General features: G+C 45.6%; 1 protein-coding gene across 6 annotated transcripts in view; it reads right to left on the bottom strand.

The window, feature by feature from the left end:
- Positions 1-12,131, bottom strand: part of LOC142362148 (ankyrin repeat domain-containing protein 26-like) — a 68,998-nt gene extending 56,867 nt beyond the window's left edge. For 4 of the 6 annotated variants that reach the window (XM_075427869.1, XM_075427873.1, XM_075427872.1 and 1 more), the window contains exons 1-7: positions 11,736-12,131; positions 6,547-6,661; positions 6,131-6,304; positions 5,913-6,019; positions 5,250-5,387; positions 4,329-4,477; positions 830-880 (exon numbers count right to left, since the gene is read on the bottom strand). In XM_075427869.1, coding sequence (XP_075283984.1) covers positions 830-880; positions 4,329-4,477; positions 5,250-5,387; positions 5,913-6,019; positions 6,131-6,304; positions 6,547-6,661; positions 11,736-11,944 — 943 coding nt within the window. In that variant the 5' untranslated portion in view covers positions 11,945-12,131. The remainder of the gene's footprint in view (positions 1-829; positions 881-4,328; positions 4,478-5,249; positions 5,388-5,912; positions 6,020-6,130; positions 6,305-6,546; positions 6,662-11,735) is intronic. The other 2 variants (XM_075427871.1, XM_075427870.1) reach the window with 1 other exon arrangement.
- Between the last annotated feature and the right edge of the window lie 5,053 nt (positions 12,132-17,184).

A 17,184-nucleotide genomic window follows, 5' to 3' on the forward strand; every position in this document is an offset into this window, starting at 1 on the left:
GCATCTCCTGCCCTGAACAGGGCTTTCAGACAATGAAATACAGTATAACTGTTCAGCATAGACATGTCATATAGACAAAACCTAGAGCCTGAAACTTCCAGTGCAAGGACAAGCTAAAACAGTTAAAATATCAACAGTCTCTGATTTTTAATGTTTCCAATTAAGAACACATAATATTTAAAAATAACAATTAGTTTTATATAATGCAGTTTTCTGTTAACTTGCTCAGTATCTGCAGCCTGATCTACCCACTAATCTCCCAAGCTGAAAACCTGTCTCCGAACTGGGTTGATAGGGCGGAGAAGTCAGTTATAAACTCTTGACAGGTGACTTCAGATAATTAATCAAACCAGCTAAGTTATAACTGTACTAATTGAAAATATAACTGAACTTATGCTTTCAATGTATAGTAACTTTAAACAATGATCAAAACCAGGTCACATTGTCCTTTAGAAGGCAATAGAGGAAGTTCATGAACTAGCTTTCAGACAGACCTTGATGCCCTACCACAGAAATGGGATCTAGAAAAGCAGTCTCTGGGAATTGCTTATTTCCGCTTCAATTGAAGTCAATTTTCATTTTGGAGTAACAGAAGAATATGTTTAAAAAAATTATTTACTATCACTAATGACACAAAGCAAAAAAAGAACTCAATAAAAAAGAACTCATGCAAAACATGCGAAAAAATAAAAAGCACTCAAAGCCTCCTCTCAAATCTAATTTATAAAACCAAAACCATCAAAATAGGGTCCTCCAGGATAAAAAGATATGTTGATAGTTGTGTATTGTACAACATGTTTCATATTTGAAATACTACTGTACAGAATACCTTTCTTCGATTTTCCTGTTCTTGACGTTTGGTTAGGAGATTGTTGCATTCCTATATCCATTTAGGAAAAGGCATGGAAAGGACAGACGAAACAATGGCATCAGAATAAATCTGAATTCCCAGAAGTTTGGAAAACATAAGCAGCACATCAACAAAGCAACAGCAATGAGAGAATGTATTGTGACTATCAGCCTACTGTACAGTTTTAAGTTCTACAAACAAAACCAATCACAATCTACAGAACTGTACTCTCAAGCGACAGTGTCAAACAGTGTAACCTAATTTACCTGCTCTGTGTAAAATATCCATATTCCAATGTTTTGAAATACTGCAACAAATTATCAGATATTTACCGCCAACTTTAAATTGCCAACTTAACTAGTCCTTATCTAGCACATACTGCAAATGCAATTCTTTCATATTCGTAGAGTGCTTTACACATACAGCACACTTAAAATTCCTCCTGCTAAACATCCCAAAAAACCTTAGGTGCCAACAAGTAAACTTTAGAGACAGATTATCCAGAAATTTTGAAGGAAATCTTGGCTCCGCCACCACACAACTTCTAGCCATCATGTTATTTACACTCTCTCATCTCGTTACAGTTTTAGCATGTTTGTCACCCCTCACCAAAAAAACTACCCAGAAACTTGTTGCCTTTAAGCCATCTCATCTCAAAAGTTGTGTGTCAGTTGGTGCCTTATGCAAATATAGGCCCCTTCTACCTCAGTATGAAGAGAAGAGAATCCTGCTTATGTCAATCTGACCATGCTGAACTGTTCACACACAGGAGCTATGCCAACAGCCAGATGCAGACATGACTGGCAGTCATGGCATGGCAGAATGAACACCATGTTCCCCCAGCGCTATCGGGCAGGCCACTACTGGACCAACAGGGGTGCGTTATGCATGTGTATGTGTTGTGGAACAGGTTTTAGAATATAAATCACTATCCACCTGCTCTACCCATCCTACTTGGTAAGATTTTAAGTCAACAAATGGTGTGGCTCTGTTATGGTAGCTACCCAACACCAAAATTCTTTGTGACAAGGCCATAACATTTGTCTCAGCAGAAATGAGTCCTGCTTATATTGATTTTACCACAAATACATGGAATGGATGTGGCAAAAGGACTCCTATCAAAAGCATGCACTTGAAGGGCCTCAAGATGGTTTCTTGTCCCTTCTCCATTTGTCAGTTTTCCTAAAAGGTGATAAAGGACAACTTTTCCTGACCTCAGGAGAGGGCTATGATGAAAAACCAACAGTTTCTGTATGGACTCAGGGAAACACTGAAGGAACAATACACTAATACACAGTACAGTAGCTAATAAACCAGCTGCCACTGCAGACTACTAGAAATCTGAATCCTTGCCTTCAGAAAAATTATTTTTTTTTTCCAAAGAAATTCCAACTTCAAATCTAAAAAGTCTGTCATTCAATATGCTAGGGCTGCAAGCCATTCATTCGGAGGTTTTTGCAAACCTGTCTGTGATTAATAAAAAGGTTCATGTTCTGACAAAAAGTAAGCATTCAAATAAGCATGAGCCAACTTCTTAAATATGCCGACTTACTAGAGGAGAATATTTTGAAGAACATTCAACAAGTGCAAAAGCAACAAAATGAATAAGGACTACCATTGAAGATCCCAGAAAAATAGTACAGAAGAGAAAAAACACAAGAAAAGAATTCCAAAGTGGGTGCTTCTCTGGTCTCTCAACATCATCCCAGCTTCTCCTCTAACAAAGGCTTCAAAGCCTGTTAGTGCAGCATATCAAAGGGACTCTCATGATGCAGGACCTGTGCTTTGTGGATGCAAGCCAGAGTCTGCAGAATTAATGCCAGTAAAAGTTCCCTACACACTACTAATCTCTCTTGCTCAACACACTGGGGTCATCTTTTCAGAGACTGAGCACAAGGAGAAGAGGATTCATACTCCTCAGAAGAAAAACAAGCCCTACTAGAAACAGGCTGAGAACAGAGCATATTCTTTTTCTCCTCGCAAGTCCTTAACCCACATGACATTCTCTTCACACTTACTATGCATCTTCAAATGAACGTAAGAAGTAAAGATTTCCCATAATACTGGGGACTTATATTAGCAGTATTATGACTTTCAAGGCATGTGGTTCAAGAACCCATATTTCCCTGAGGGTATGTCAGTTTTGGAATCAAACAATAGCATTATTCTTCAAGCCACATATTTTAAATTAACCCAGGCCTGTCAGCCATTACAATGCAGTACCACAGCAATTATCTACATGCACAGGGCGCAGTAACAGAGTGCTGTCTGGGTGAAAGTGACATTTTGCCGATTAAACTACCTGTACCAAGCCCTTTCCCCTCAAAAAAAATTATTCATCAAGAAACTTTTCAAATCTCTGACTAGATCAAAGTAATTGTTCCCAAATCAGAAGGAACAAATTTTGGCTCTAAATTAAATTCCCACATCTGGGAAAAGTCATTGAGGAAAAACATACACTCATATTTCTTGCTGTATTTAAAAAAGGAGTAATGAATTGTGTTTGAACACTGTCTGCTGCCCATTTGCCACATAGTTCTGATATAACACCCTTAAAAAAAACTAGGAAAGAATAAAACCTCCCACTGCAGGGCCCGAGACACAAAGTACAAGACAAACAATTAAAATATTCATTTTCCAAGATTCCTTTAGGGCTATGTGAGTTCATAAGCATAGACTGAATTTTACAAACTCACAGAAGGAGTTCATTTTTTGATCACATGCCATTTTAATTTGTTTTTCTGGATCACAAGGTAATATGGATTTTTTAAAGTTTATTTAATAAAATTACAGGAAGTGGAAACATTATTTTTACTGTAAATCAAACCATTTCCAAGAAGACACAGTATACACAGACACTGCATTGTAATTGCTACCAAAGTTACTTTTCAAATACAATCTTTCCTAAATATGTCTCTCCAGCACCTACATGGAAATGATTGCAACTGATGTGAGAAATATGACGACTCACTAAAAGGAGCTTAGTGCAGGTGAAACTATTAAAACAAAGACACAGAAACTCAGCAGGAAGATATGTCTTGTTGATTTCCACTAACTCATCTGTTGCTTCTCAACTACAGAAAGATGAAGAACTACTCAGGATGAACTTACTGCTTTTGTAATTAAGATTTTCACAATCTGAATGGCCATTTACAGGTAAAAGTACACACCTGAAAAACAAAAACACTCTGGTCTAGTTCCTTCCCTGTCCCCCTTCCCTCTCTCTATAGGAAAACCTAAACAGATGGTCAATCTGATGGGCAGAAGGCAACAACCCTAAGTGGACATGTAGCAAGTGACAAGAAGCACCTCCAACTAACAACAAATAAGCGCACATTCATAAAACTTCTTGTGCTACTCCATCTGATGCCTCTGCTAAAGTCAATGGTGAACACAATAAGCTCTAACAATAAAAAACACCTAAAGAAGAGGCCACAGTGATTTTCCTCATAAGCTCCTCCATAGTTAAGGATCCTACCTCCTCTGTCCACAGCAGGCGCACCCAACGTAAAGCCAGCAGCTCCTGCCCGGTGAGGAGTACTAAGTACCACAATGCCTTGTGCACCACCTGCAGAAGCTTCTCCTGTGTTTTCCCAGTCTGCGTATTCTGCCAGTTGTTTACTAAGGCTATACAAAGAGAGAAAATATATTTGGTAAAAATGACTACATACTTGCATACACCATTTAACAGAATAATTAACAGCCACTTATTACCCACCTGGCACATACTCGTGAATTCACATGAATTCTTATACTTGGAAGTACTCACTAAGGGTAACATGCGTAGCACTTACTGCATGACTACAACATACTCCAATATTCACTGCAGTCGTGTTCATTCTATAGATGCATATTCATACCTATGAAGTTATTAACTGTCTGGGATATTTTTTTTCAGCCTAGCTTTTAAGTACACATAACCACCTTAGAGAAGGAACACCCACAGGTACAAAGCTGTGCATAAGAGGAGTAAAACTGCTTAAGATTTTAAGTATTAAAGTTAGATCTCCTCTGAAACAAAAGGCTGGCAGCTCCTGGTCACTGTAGCAGAAGTCAGTAAGGACAACAGTGCTGGTCTGGGGGGAGGGTTTACATGCATTTCAGTTTGCTGAGTTCCACTTCCGGATACCTGTAGGCTACAGATACTTTTTAGAGTTTATAATTGGCATGTGTGAGCTTTGCAACAAACTTGAAATCTCACACAGAATTCTGGTTGGAAATTTTCCTCACCTTCCACATCAACACTAGAGACAGGAATGATACATATCAGAAGATGTCACTGAGCACAGCTTCAAGACAGGTCTCAACACACCATTAAACCTTCGTGTTGTTACCAAAAATGTTCAAAAGTCACACTGATAACTGACAACTTATTCTAACAATAAACTTTAAAATTCACCTCGAATATCCACGAACAACAGCATAATCCTCAGCTGTCCGTCCATTACTGTCTTTCTGGGAAACATCAGCACCATATCGAAGAAGAACTTTTATCAGACTAAGTTCCCCACCAGAAGCAGCAGTCATAAGTGGGGTTCTGAAACATCCAAAATATGATATGAAACAGATAATTTTACATAAACACTGTAATTATTTGTATTCCTATTTGCTTTCCAAAAAAAAAAATTTCCCCATTACTTTAAAATGAACGAAAGAAAAAGCAGTTTTCATTAAGCATTAAGAGCAACAATAAAATGGGACAGGGAGTAAAAACAATTATATGTTCAATCTTCAGACAAAGCTACCACTTTGACAACACTTACATACAAACTATACTGCTATGCAGGAGGGTGTTTTTTACGAATTGAGGCAACACTGCTGAGCTAATGGCACTTTTCTTGCCAGATGGGCCACCACAAACAATGCCTTTTTGCAATCCTCAGTGTGAAAAGCATCCACTGAGGTAGGACGGCAGCCATGTGCAGACCTGCTTTCACAAGTCACGTAGAAATAGCTCCTTCTGTGTGGCTCTCTTTTTTTCAGAGCTCATTCCCATGTCTCTGATCAATCCAACCTATAGAACACTAAAGACACCCATGCAGAGTTTTGACAAACCCCTCACCTTTCACACTGATCTCGAGCATGCACATCAGCCCCTTTTTTAAGGAGAAACTCTACCATCTCTTCATGATGTTCGGAGATACTAAGAATAAGTGGGGTATATCCCTCCTGAAAAGACAGACATATAAATAAAGTGAAAAATCTAAGTCAAAAAACCCTTCAAGAGACATATTAATAAAACTTTTGGAAAGAACTTCCTTAACAAATATAAAAATTTACCTTATTCTGTGCATCAATATCGGCATTATGCTCAAGTAACAGCCCTGCTACAGTTGTGTTATGAGACAGGACAGCCAGGTGAAGGGCAGTGTTGCCGTCAGCGTCTGCCAGATTTGGGTCAGCACCATGCTCTAGCAGAATAGCCACACATTCTTCTTGCTGGCACTGTACTGCCTGAGAACAACACACCAAAAACGAAAGACTTCCAACATTTACATTTCACTCTGTTAGAATGCCACCAGGTTCCCAATGCAGGCAAAATCAGACCACCTTCAAAGATTAGCTAACCTATGACTATTCCATGCTAATTACAATATGCATGTTTCTACACAGGTCTATGCAATCCTGCAAGATACGTGTCATCTAGCGCATAATCAGTAAGCCCCGCTTGCAAGAATATAACATATTCCACATACCTTCATCAGTGGCGATCTGTTATCACTGTCATAAAGATTTAGCTTACACTTGCTTTCTACTAGATATGTAACGACATCCACATGGCCATTTGCACAAGCGAGATGCAGAGGTGTCCTAAAAATTAAACATATTAAATTAGCACAGACAGATTACTAAAGAAATTGTTTCAGGCTGAGACAAATGGATATGGCCACAAATCTCACTTTGCAAAAAACAAGCTTAAAAGACTTCTCATGCCATTACCAGTAACAGCAGTTGCACACCAAATGCCTGAGGCTGGCTAGCAAAAACCCTCCACAGTGTCCACTTAGCACCACAGCAACAGAGACAAAAGCTTGGGAATTTGCAGACTATGGCAAGTAAACCTCTAAGTTCGTCTGCGACCATTCATGTGCCAGAAGTGTATCAGAGATGTAGGAGATGGGTTTTATAGCAAGACTATTAGTGTTTCCCTGCACCTTGAGAATTTCTGCTTTTTCTCTAACTTGTTTACTACTGCAGCAAACACAAGAACACACTTGCACCAAAGTGCTTCAGACAACAGGTAGCAAACCAGACATCAGAACACTGTAACCCTGACTACAGGAAAGTAATATTTGACCTTCCTGGCAGGTACAACTATCATAGTCATAAAAAGCCTACTAAGAGGAAGTCCTGTCCAAGGAAGGAATACTGTGTTTCCACACTATATGACCAGCATAAGAAAATGATATTTTTTTTTCTTCAAGTTAAAGCCTTGCCAGAAAGAAAAGGGCTCCTTCAAACCACAGAACATCTTCGGTCTCGTGTCAATTAACCACCCTACTTGTACCCAAAGACACAATCACCCAGAAAGTCCTTGCACTTGTTTCCCCCCTAAGTCACAGGCACAAAGCAGCACGAGATTTGCTCTGTGCTGAAGGCAAAGCACCTGCTGCTCTGCAGGAGAGCAGCTAGAAAACAGCTGGGACCTTCCTCCCTGGAAGGTGATGCAACAAAAAATCACAGAATATTAGGGTTTGGAAGGGACCTCTGTGGGTCATCTAGTCCAACCCTCCTGTCGAAGCAGGGTCACCTACAGCAGGCTGCGGAGGACCTTGTCCAGGCGGGTCCTGAACATCTCCGGAGAAGGAGACTCCGCAACGTCCCTGGGCAGCCTGTTCCAGTGCTCTGTCACCCTCAGAGGGAAGAAGTTCTTCCTCATGTTCAAACGGAACTTCCTATGCTTCAGTTTGTGCCCATTTCCCCTTGTCCTGTTGCTGGGCACTACTGAAAAGAGTCTGGCCCCATCCTCCTGACATCCACCCTTGAGATATTTGTAGGCATTTATAAGATCCCCTCTCAGCCTTCTCTTCTTCAGGCTGAACAAGCCCAGCTCCCTCAGCCTCTCCTCACAGGAGTAATGTTCCAGTCCCCTCACCATCCTCGTAGCCCTCCACTGGACTCTCTCCAGTAGCTCCTCATCTTTCTTGAACTGGGGAGCCCAGAAATGGACGCAGTACTCCAGATGGGGCCTCACTAGGGCAGAGTAGAGGGGAAGAGAACCACCTTTCTCAGCCTGCTGGCCACAATCCTCTTGATGCATCCCAGGATCCCACTGGCATTCTTGGCAACAAGGGCACACTGCTGGCTCATGGTCAACCTGTTGTCCACCAGCACTCCCAGGTCCCTCTCCGCAGAGCTGCCCCAAGCCTGTACTGATGCATGGGGTTGTTCCTCCCCAGGTGCAGGACCCTGCACTTGCCCTTGTTGACCTTGATCAGATTCCTCTCTGCCCAACTCTCCAGCCTATCCAGGTCACGCTGGATGGCAGCACAGCCTTCTGGTGTATCAGCCAATCCTCCCAGTCATGTATCATCAGCAAACTTGCTGAGGGTGCACTCTAACTCTTCATCCAGGTCATTGATGAAGAAGTTGAACAAGGCTGGGCCCAGTACTGACCCCTGGGGGACACCGCTAGTTACAGGCCTCCAACTAGACTCAGTGCCGCCGATGACAACCCTCTGAGTTCTGCCATTCAGCCAGTTATCAGTCCACCTCACTGACCACTCCTCCAGCCCACACTTTCTGAGCTTCCCTGTGAGCATGTTATGGGAGACAGTGTCGAAAGCCTTGCTGAAGTTGAGGCAGACAACATCCACGGCTCTCCCCTCATCTACCCAGCCAGTCACACCATCGTAGAAAGCTATCAGATTGGTCAGGCATGATTTCCCCTTGGTGAATACATGTTGACTACTCCTGATAACCTTCTTTTCCTCCACTTGCTTGATGAAGACCTCTAGAATGAGTTGCTCCATCACCTTTCCTGGGATGGAGGTGAGGCTGACTTGAGGGGGATGCCAGCATTAGTTTTGAACTGCATCACTGTGGGTGGGTCCTTTCTGTGCTTAGGAAAGCTCATCTAACTTTGCAATTGTTCTGGTACCTTGCTGAGAGACAGGAGCACAACAGCTCACTGGCTAGGTGGGAATGGAAAGGGAGAGGTACACAAAAGCAGTGACATGTAATGCAGATACTTCCTGTTACAGGGCAGCTGATGAGCCTCCTCCATGGCAACAAGGATGAGGACAAGAAAAACACTCAAAACTTCAAAGAATCTGTAATGTCTTGCTAGGGACAGGGAACAGACTGAAGCACCAACAGAAGAGTCCCTCAACAGTGGCTACCACCACTTCTTGAGAAATTCCCATGTAAGTATGTGGGATCCTTCACCTCTGAGGAAATGACTGTCTGAGATCATCCGAGAGCTAACCAGAACTGGTTATGAACAAGTTCACGATTATCTAAAGGTGCTACTGCCAAGCATTAGGAAACATGACAAGCCTGACGAAGTTACTATCAGCTTTGCAAATGGAAAAGCCTTCAGAAAACCTGCAGACTCCTTGCTGCCCTCCTCAACTGAGCCTCTCAGTGTGCCAACAGGAAAGGAGATGGCTCTGCTTGGAGCAAGGCCTGCTGAGCTCCACAGAAGCTCCACTTCAGGGAACAGGCTGGCAGAGAACATCAGAGTGTTCACAGTTGCCTGTATCCACAAGAGGCCTTCAGTAATCCCAAAGCTGTTCTGCCACCCAGTCCTGGGGACCCTGCCCAGATTCTGCTCCTCCTGGTGCTGCAATCCTACACTGATCACCCATGGGGTAGAAGAGAACTACTGATGCCTGAGCAGCTGCAAAACAACCCCACCAAGAGACCACAGGCAAACAGCAGGTTGGCAGCATGCACTTCCAACAGCACTTGAACTGACGACCCAGCAGCTACATGCTAAGCGATGAAAAGCTCTAGAGTTCATTCTGACAGGCAGCTGATGGTAAATCTCTCTTAGCGATTAGCTTTGACCCAGGATTCAAGACTAGCTGGCACTGTGCCTACAGTGCTTCCAACTCTATGCTGAGTTTTGCCCATCTCTTTCAGCAAGGCTGAAGGCTTTGCCAGATCACCTCTCAAAAGCTGCCTGCTCCTAACTGATGCTGTTCCAGGCACATTTTTTGGGAGGTCCTGTGGGCTGCAGGACCCACTTCACAGAAGGAGCTTGTAGGTGTGATACTTGTGATGTCCCTGGTGCACGATTTTGCTTTTGGAATTCCTGAGGAGCAGAACAGAGATATTAATATGAACCACGCACACATTTCAGCCATTGCTACCCACATTTCCTGTTCTTTAAACACACTTCAATTATGACAATTCTTCCAATCTGTGTAGGACGTGATACAGCTCTGAAATAGAACTGCATCTGGTGGTCACTCATGACACATATCACATCCACAAGTGCTAACAGGGCATAGGTGGGCCTGCAACAACCCTCATGGCTGGTATAGTGCACAGAGGGGCTGCAGCAAGCAGGCAGACTCTGTCTACCGAAATCCTCTCAGCTAAGCTTTTCAGCACCAGGCATTGTCATGCCAAAACCACCACTGCGCTCTATTGTATGTATACTGCCTTTTCTTTTTTTTTTTTAGTGTGTTACTTTATTTGCCCTGTTATAACACTGACAATAGCCTACCACACAGAAGGAAACCTTTCCAGAGAGAACAAAGCTTTCTAGACAAGATGAACTTAAAACGTAAAACTAGCTAAAATTCATACCAGGGTCTGCTAAGACCTGATGACTGACTGTATCAGCCACAGTGAAAGAGGAGGTAGTAAGTAGAAAAAAAAGAGAAACATTCAGCAGCTATTTCCATAAACGTCACTGGGCACCCTGACTCAAGCAGCTGGAGGATGCGCAAAACGTGCTCAATCCACCTTAAACTGCATCTCCCATCTCCATCTGCATAAATAAGTCCCTTCCAACCCTTACCACTCTATGATTCTATGGCTGGGAAGGCCCAGGCACACAACCCACATTACTGAAGTGCATGCTTACCGTGCTCTTCCTTGCTTCTCCCATACATCTAGGTGGTTTTAGGCGTTTTCAGGGCAATAAGCTAGCTGGCTGGCAAAGTCCAGTCTTCAGGACAGACAGCCTAGGAAGCTGAGCTCCTCTGATAAAAACAGCTTGTCTTCAGAACATCACAAAGATTTTGACTTCGAGTCTTTTCACAAAAGGCATTAAAGGGTTGACACATACAAGACCCCAAAACCGCAACTGATTCCCTTATGCTCACAATGGATCCCCAGGAGCGATGCTGCAGCCCGGGGCTTCTCCTTCAGAAACAATTGCCAAGTTCTTGCTGTGCTCAACTCAACAACCCACACGACAACACCTGCCAGAAGAAGCAGCTTCTCCTGCAAGCCGCTGCCCAGATCTTCCAACTCAAGTTACTGATTAGCCACACCAAAGACCCAGAGCAAACAACTTTTCTGCCACCTAAAATCCGCCTGTTCCTTTGGCCGCCCCATCACCGTCACAACAGCCACGTCAGGCAACCGCGCATGCAGCACCGCCACACACCACGCTCATGCCGCGCTGTAGCATTCCCACCTGCAGAGCTCACATCCCCTTTAGCTGCTCCTGCTGAGGCAGCGCTCCTTTCTCTGCCCAGCCCGCAGGCCGAGCCCTCACAGCCCGCCATCCCCCGACGCCAAAGCCCGGCCGGGGAAGGGCCGCCGCCAGCTCCCCGACCCTCCCGCGGCCACGCGCACAGACACGGCTCCCGGGGCGAGGGCACCGAGGAGGCCGGAGCAGAAGGGCCAAGGGGGCCGCCGAGCCCGAGGGTTTCTGGCGGCACGAAGCCCCATTCCCGCAGCCGGGGGCCCCGGCCCGCCTTACCGCTCCGCCTTGTCCCGCTCGTCGATGCCGTGCTTCTTCAGGCCCTGCCGCACCTGGGCCAGGTCGCCGCTGGCGGCCGCGCGGTGCAGCTTGCCCAGGTCCTTCTGCCGGAGCTCGTAGGCACCGGCGGGGCAGGGCAGGGCCCCGCTGCCGGACGGCGGCTGCTCCTGCCCCTTCCTCTTCCTCCCGAACCCGAAGATCCTCTTCATCCCGCGGCGGGGACGCGGGCACGGTCCCGCCTCAGGGGAGCGGCGACAGGAGGCACCCGGCGGGTTGAGTCGGGGCCCGGGCAGAGGCAGAGGAGCGGAGCCCCAGCTTCTGCGGAGCTAACCGCCGGGCCGCGAGCCGCAGAACGCAGCCGCAACCCCCGCAGCCAACACCTCCCAGGAACCGGCGACGCCCGCGCAGGCGCCGCTGGACGGCGACAGGAGGGTGCGAGCCCGGGGCGGGGAGAGCGGCCGGGCCCGCCCCCGCGCGGCCTGCGGGGCGGTGGGGGCCGTTAGCTGGGCGCTGAGGTGCGGAGGGGAGGGCGGCAGGGCTGTCGGTACGGTCTTTCCGTGGTCTGTCCGTGGGAGCTGTCTGTCGGGTGCGTGGAGCGGCGAGTGATGCCGCCTGCCCCCCCCTCGGGCGCTGGGCTGCGCGGCGAGTGTTTGTGTTAAGAGCAAACTGTGCCAGCTGGGAGAGCGTGTGTAGCGCAGAACAGAATCATGGAATCACAGAATGTTCGGGGTTGGAAGGGACCTCTGTGGGTCATCCAGTCCAACCCTCCTGCTGAAGCAGGGTCACCTACAGCAGGCTGCGGAGTACCTTGTCCAGGAGGGTCTTGAATATCTCCAGAGAAGGAGACTCCACCACCTCCCTGGGCAGCCTGTTCCGGTGCTCCGTCACCCTCAGAGGGAAGAAGTTCTTCCTCATGTTCAGACGGAACTTCCTGTGCTTCAGTTTGTGCCCGTTGCCCCTTGTCCTGTCACTGGGCACCACTGAAAAGAGCTTGGCCCCATCCTCCTGACACCCACCCTTCAGATATTTATAAGTATCTATTAGGTCCCCTCTCAGCCTTCTCTTCTTCAGGCTGAACAAGCCCAGCTCCCTCCGCCTCTCCTCGTAGGAGAGACATTCCAGTCCCCTCACCATCCTCGTAGCCCTCCACTGGACTCTCTCCAGTAGCTCCTCATCTTTCTTGAACTGGGGAGCCCAGAACTGGACAGAGTACTCCAGATGAGGCCTCACTAGGGCAGTGTAGAGGGGAAGGAGAACCTCCCTTGACCTGCTGGCCACACTCCTCCTAATGCACCCCAGGATCCCATTGGCCTTCTTGGCAGCCAGGGCACACTGCTGGCTCATGGTTAACCTGTCATCCACCAGGACACCCAGGTCCCTCTCCGCAGAGCTGCTCTCCAGCAGGTCCACCCCAAGCCTGTACTGATGCATGGGGTTGTTCCTCCCCAGGTGCAGGACCCTGCATTTGCCTTTGTTGAACCTCATCAGGTTCCTCTCTGCCCAACTTTCCAGCCTGTCCAGGTCACACTGAATGGCAGCACAGCCTTCTGGTGTATCTACCACACCTCCTAGTTTGGTGTCATCAGCAAACTTGTTGAGGGTACATTCTAACTCTTCATTGAGGTTGTTGATGAAGAAGTTGAACAAGGCTGGGCCCAGTACTGACCCCTGGGGGACACCGCTAGTTACAGGCATCCAACTAGACTCAGCGCCGCTGATGACACCTCTCTGAGTTCTGCCATTCAGCCAGTTCTCAATCCACTTCACCGACCACTCCTCCAGCCCACACTTCCTGAGCTTCCCTAGGAGGATATTATGGGAGACTGTGTCGAAAGCCTTGCTGAAGTCTAGGTAGACAACATCCATGGCTCTCCTTTCATTTACCCAGCCACTCATGTCATCATAGAAAGCTATCAGATTGGTCAGGCATGATTTCCCCTTGATGAATCCATGCTGACTACTCCTGATAACCTTCTTTTCCTCCACTTGCTTGATGATGGCCTCCAGGATAAGCTGCTCCATCACCTTTCCCGGGATGGAGGTGAGGCTGACCGGCCTGTAGTTCCCTGGGTCCTCCTTCTTGCCCTTTTTGAAGATTGGAGTGACATTGGCCTTTCTCCAGTCCTCGGGCACTTCTCCTGTCCTCCAGGACCTCTCAAAGATGATGGAGAGTGGCTCAGCAATGACATCCGCCAGCTCCCTCAGCACTCGTGGGTGCATTCCATCGGGGCCCATGGATTTGTGGACGTCCAGATCGCTTAAGCGATCCCTCACACAGTCCTCCTTGACCAAGGGAAATTCATCCTCTCTGTAGGCTTCCTCTCTTACCTCCGGGGCCTGGGATTCCTGAGGGCCTGCCTTGGCACTGAAGACTGAAGCAAAGAAGGCATTCAGTAGCTCTGCCTTCTCTGCATCCTCCGTCACCAGGACACCTGGCTCATTCAGCAGCGGCCCCACATTGTCCCTAGCCTTCCTTTTGCTGCTGATGTAGTTGAACGAGAACATCTCATGGAGGAGTTGCGGACAAAATAATTCTGTAGCGAAATATTTAGCAGTTTATTTAGCTTGAGTGGTGTTAGCAGGCGTGGGTGACTGGATGCCGAAGGAGCAAACGGCAAGGATTGACATGGTAGGAAGTGTGTCGGAGCGGGCTGCAGACAGCGATCGTCTGGCTGCAGGCACTGTACCCGGGGCGGAGTCGGAAAGTTGCTCTCCAGTAAGTGCGGCTGAGCTGGCACCTCCGCAGAAGAGTACAAACGTGTGCTCACACTGACTGTGTGAGGACGTGGCACAGAGACTGAAAGGCGGGTCACGGCTGTGGTAGAGGCAAGTGTGTACGGTGAGAGTCACTCTCGGTGGTGTCCTGCGACGGGATGCTGCTGGGTCGTTCAGAGCGGTGAAACCTGGCTGCAAGATACCGTGTGATTTGGGAGTAATGCCGTAGTGCAGTATACCCTGGATTATGTGGCTAATGGAATGCCTTGCCAGAACTTTTTTTTCCTATCTTTAGGAACGGCTTCTTGCGTATGAATTTGTGAAAAATGGAGAGATGGCACATAAAACCTGATTAAAGCAGAGGGGCACATTTCACTGTGATTAGCAGTGAAAGTGTCGATTGCAACAGAACAGGAATATAGTGCCGCTCTTTAGGGAGAAGATGCAGCTCCTTTCTTCTCTTTCATCACTGATATCAGCACAGCTATTAAAACCTTCATTTTCCTTTCCAGAATGAATCTTCACAACTTTATCAAGCCTACTTGTTTCTGGCAGTGTTCTCCTGTACCAAAGTGGCTGATGTATAGTCACTTTCGTTAGCTGATTTGCAGTGTATTGGAAGTGTTCTGTTATTTCAGACCCGATCTCTAGAAGGAGGGACTAAAATAATAATGATAGTTTAAAAAAAGACAGAAAAAAAAAACACCTTTTGCTGAAACCACAGCTAAGTAAATTCAGTTTGCAAAACCTAAATTCTATGAGTATTGGGAAATGGCTATGAGTAGCTATTTGGAGAGTGTCTCTGTAATCAGTCTGACTATTTAACAGAGAAATGGAAAGCAAAATGCATTTTTTAATCAGGTATGTTTGTTTTCTTTCAGACATCTTAGAAGAAAGGCAGGATTTCATTTACAAGATGGTAATATAAAGTAAACACAGTCTCCATCTCTGCGCTCTTTCCAGGAGGAAGTATTTCTTCTGAAGTCCTTTTTCAAGTGGACACATGCTCAGCCACAAGAACTTTTGTTCACAGTTCACTCCCCAACCACGACCAGGAGACCCTACAGTCCCTGTCATATGTCAAATGTGTCAGAATCGTGTCAGTAAAAAACCCTTTGATGAGAGAGTCAGCTTTAGTTGGTAGGGACTTTGGTAGCTGGTTGGGCTGAAACTGAGTTTCATGCTGTGAAGATAAGGAGGTGCTAATGGGGCCTGTGGATATAGTCATACGGACACAACAGGAACTATTCATTCATTATTAGCCCCCCAAAATGCAAAATGAATAGCTAGAATCTATCACTAAACCATTTATCAGCTGTTTTGTATTATTTTTTGCCAGCTTTTTGATCTTTGTTTGTACTATTTCTTTACGCTCTTTGACCCATGAGTGATGTTGAACATACCCATATTTTTGTTTTTAGTTTTAATCCATTCTTATTTTAAATTTGTTTTTATAGTTCCTTTGTTGTTTTAAAGATGTTGGTGTTTCCTAATGTGTTGCTTTGTCCTTTCAGTGAGTTCTGTGTAGCTTTGTCTCAGTACTATCCAGTAACCGTTGTTTCTATTCCTGTCTGCGTGAAGTGTTTCATTCCTGTTCTGATACCCTGCACAAGACCCATGTACCACAGGAAGATTTCCATGTAGGGCTTAAGTGTGGCTTAAGCCATAGTATTTGAGTTAGTCTTGGAAAGGTACACCTTTCCTTCGACATGATTCACAGTAGCTGAATAATTTATCTCACAGTCTTTGTACTGCTGAGGTACAGAAGGGCAGTCTAAAATTCCCTTTTTACAATCTGTATTTTCTGCCTATTAAATCACCCTGTGTATTTTGTTTACCAAGAAGCAGAAAATTCAGTAAAGACTTGTTGGGCTGATAACCACATGCTGCTAATTATCCAGTTTAGTACAGCTGCTTTGCAATTGTTGTATTTATAGGAGAGGTGGTACAACTCAGAAAAGCTGTCTGGGAAGACTGCATTTCTTGGCATTGCTTGCTCTGAGGCTTTGAAGAGAACTGGGTTGTTCCATGCATCCTGCAGGCAGTGACTGTAGCAGCTTTTGCTCTGTGTAGGTGGAGAGCTGGAGTTGTGGTGGTGCTTCTGGTGGGCCACTTCTGGAGCTCTGCACAGTCAGTGGGTATGAGTTGATTGGTAGCAGTTTTACTTGTTCCCAGTCCAGTCTGACACTCACTACTCGCACCATATCCCATGCACACATGCACACAGTAGGATTAACAGCTAGCTTTCTCTTGAGAATGTGGAATGAATTTCTTTTGGCTTCCTCTGAGTAATGAACAAGCACATAATTTTCTTTTCAATACAGTAGAAGAGATTCAGAACCACGTAGATTCACCGGCTCACACTTTTTGGGCAAGCACGTGCATATTGTACCTGTATACAGTTATCATTGGAATGGACTCTGAGAGTGTTATTGTGCAGCCGGGTAGATCAGAACTGGATTTATCAGGTTTAGTTACAGTGTAGTTCAACAAAGGAAAATAAAACTTTTGTCTTTCTCCTTTTAGTAAAACTACTTACAAATTATAAACTCTAAGAAAGTGAGAAATGTCTGCTACAAGTAGGACTGTAATGCATTGAGAAATTATTTCAATTCCCGAAGGAAGAGAGTTGCATTCCTACTAATGTGGTTATTCTCAACGTTTTTTAAAAATCATGCCCTATGAGTGTATACCTCCTACTAAAAATGTTTTTTCATATGTTTAAATGGAATTT

The sequence above is a fragment of the Opisthocomus hoazin genome, chromosome 8 (genome assembly GCF_030867145.1).
Source record: "Opisthocomus hoazin isolate bOpiHoa1 chromosome 8, bOpiHoa1.hap1, whole genome shotgun sequence".
NCBI lineage: Eukaryota > Metazoa > Chordata > Aves > Opisthocomiformes > Opisthocomidae > Opisthocomus > Opisthocomus hoazin.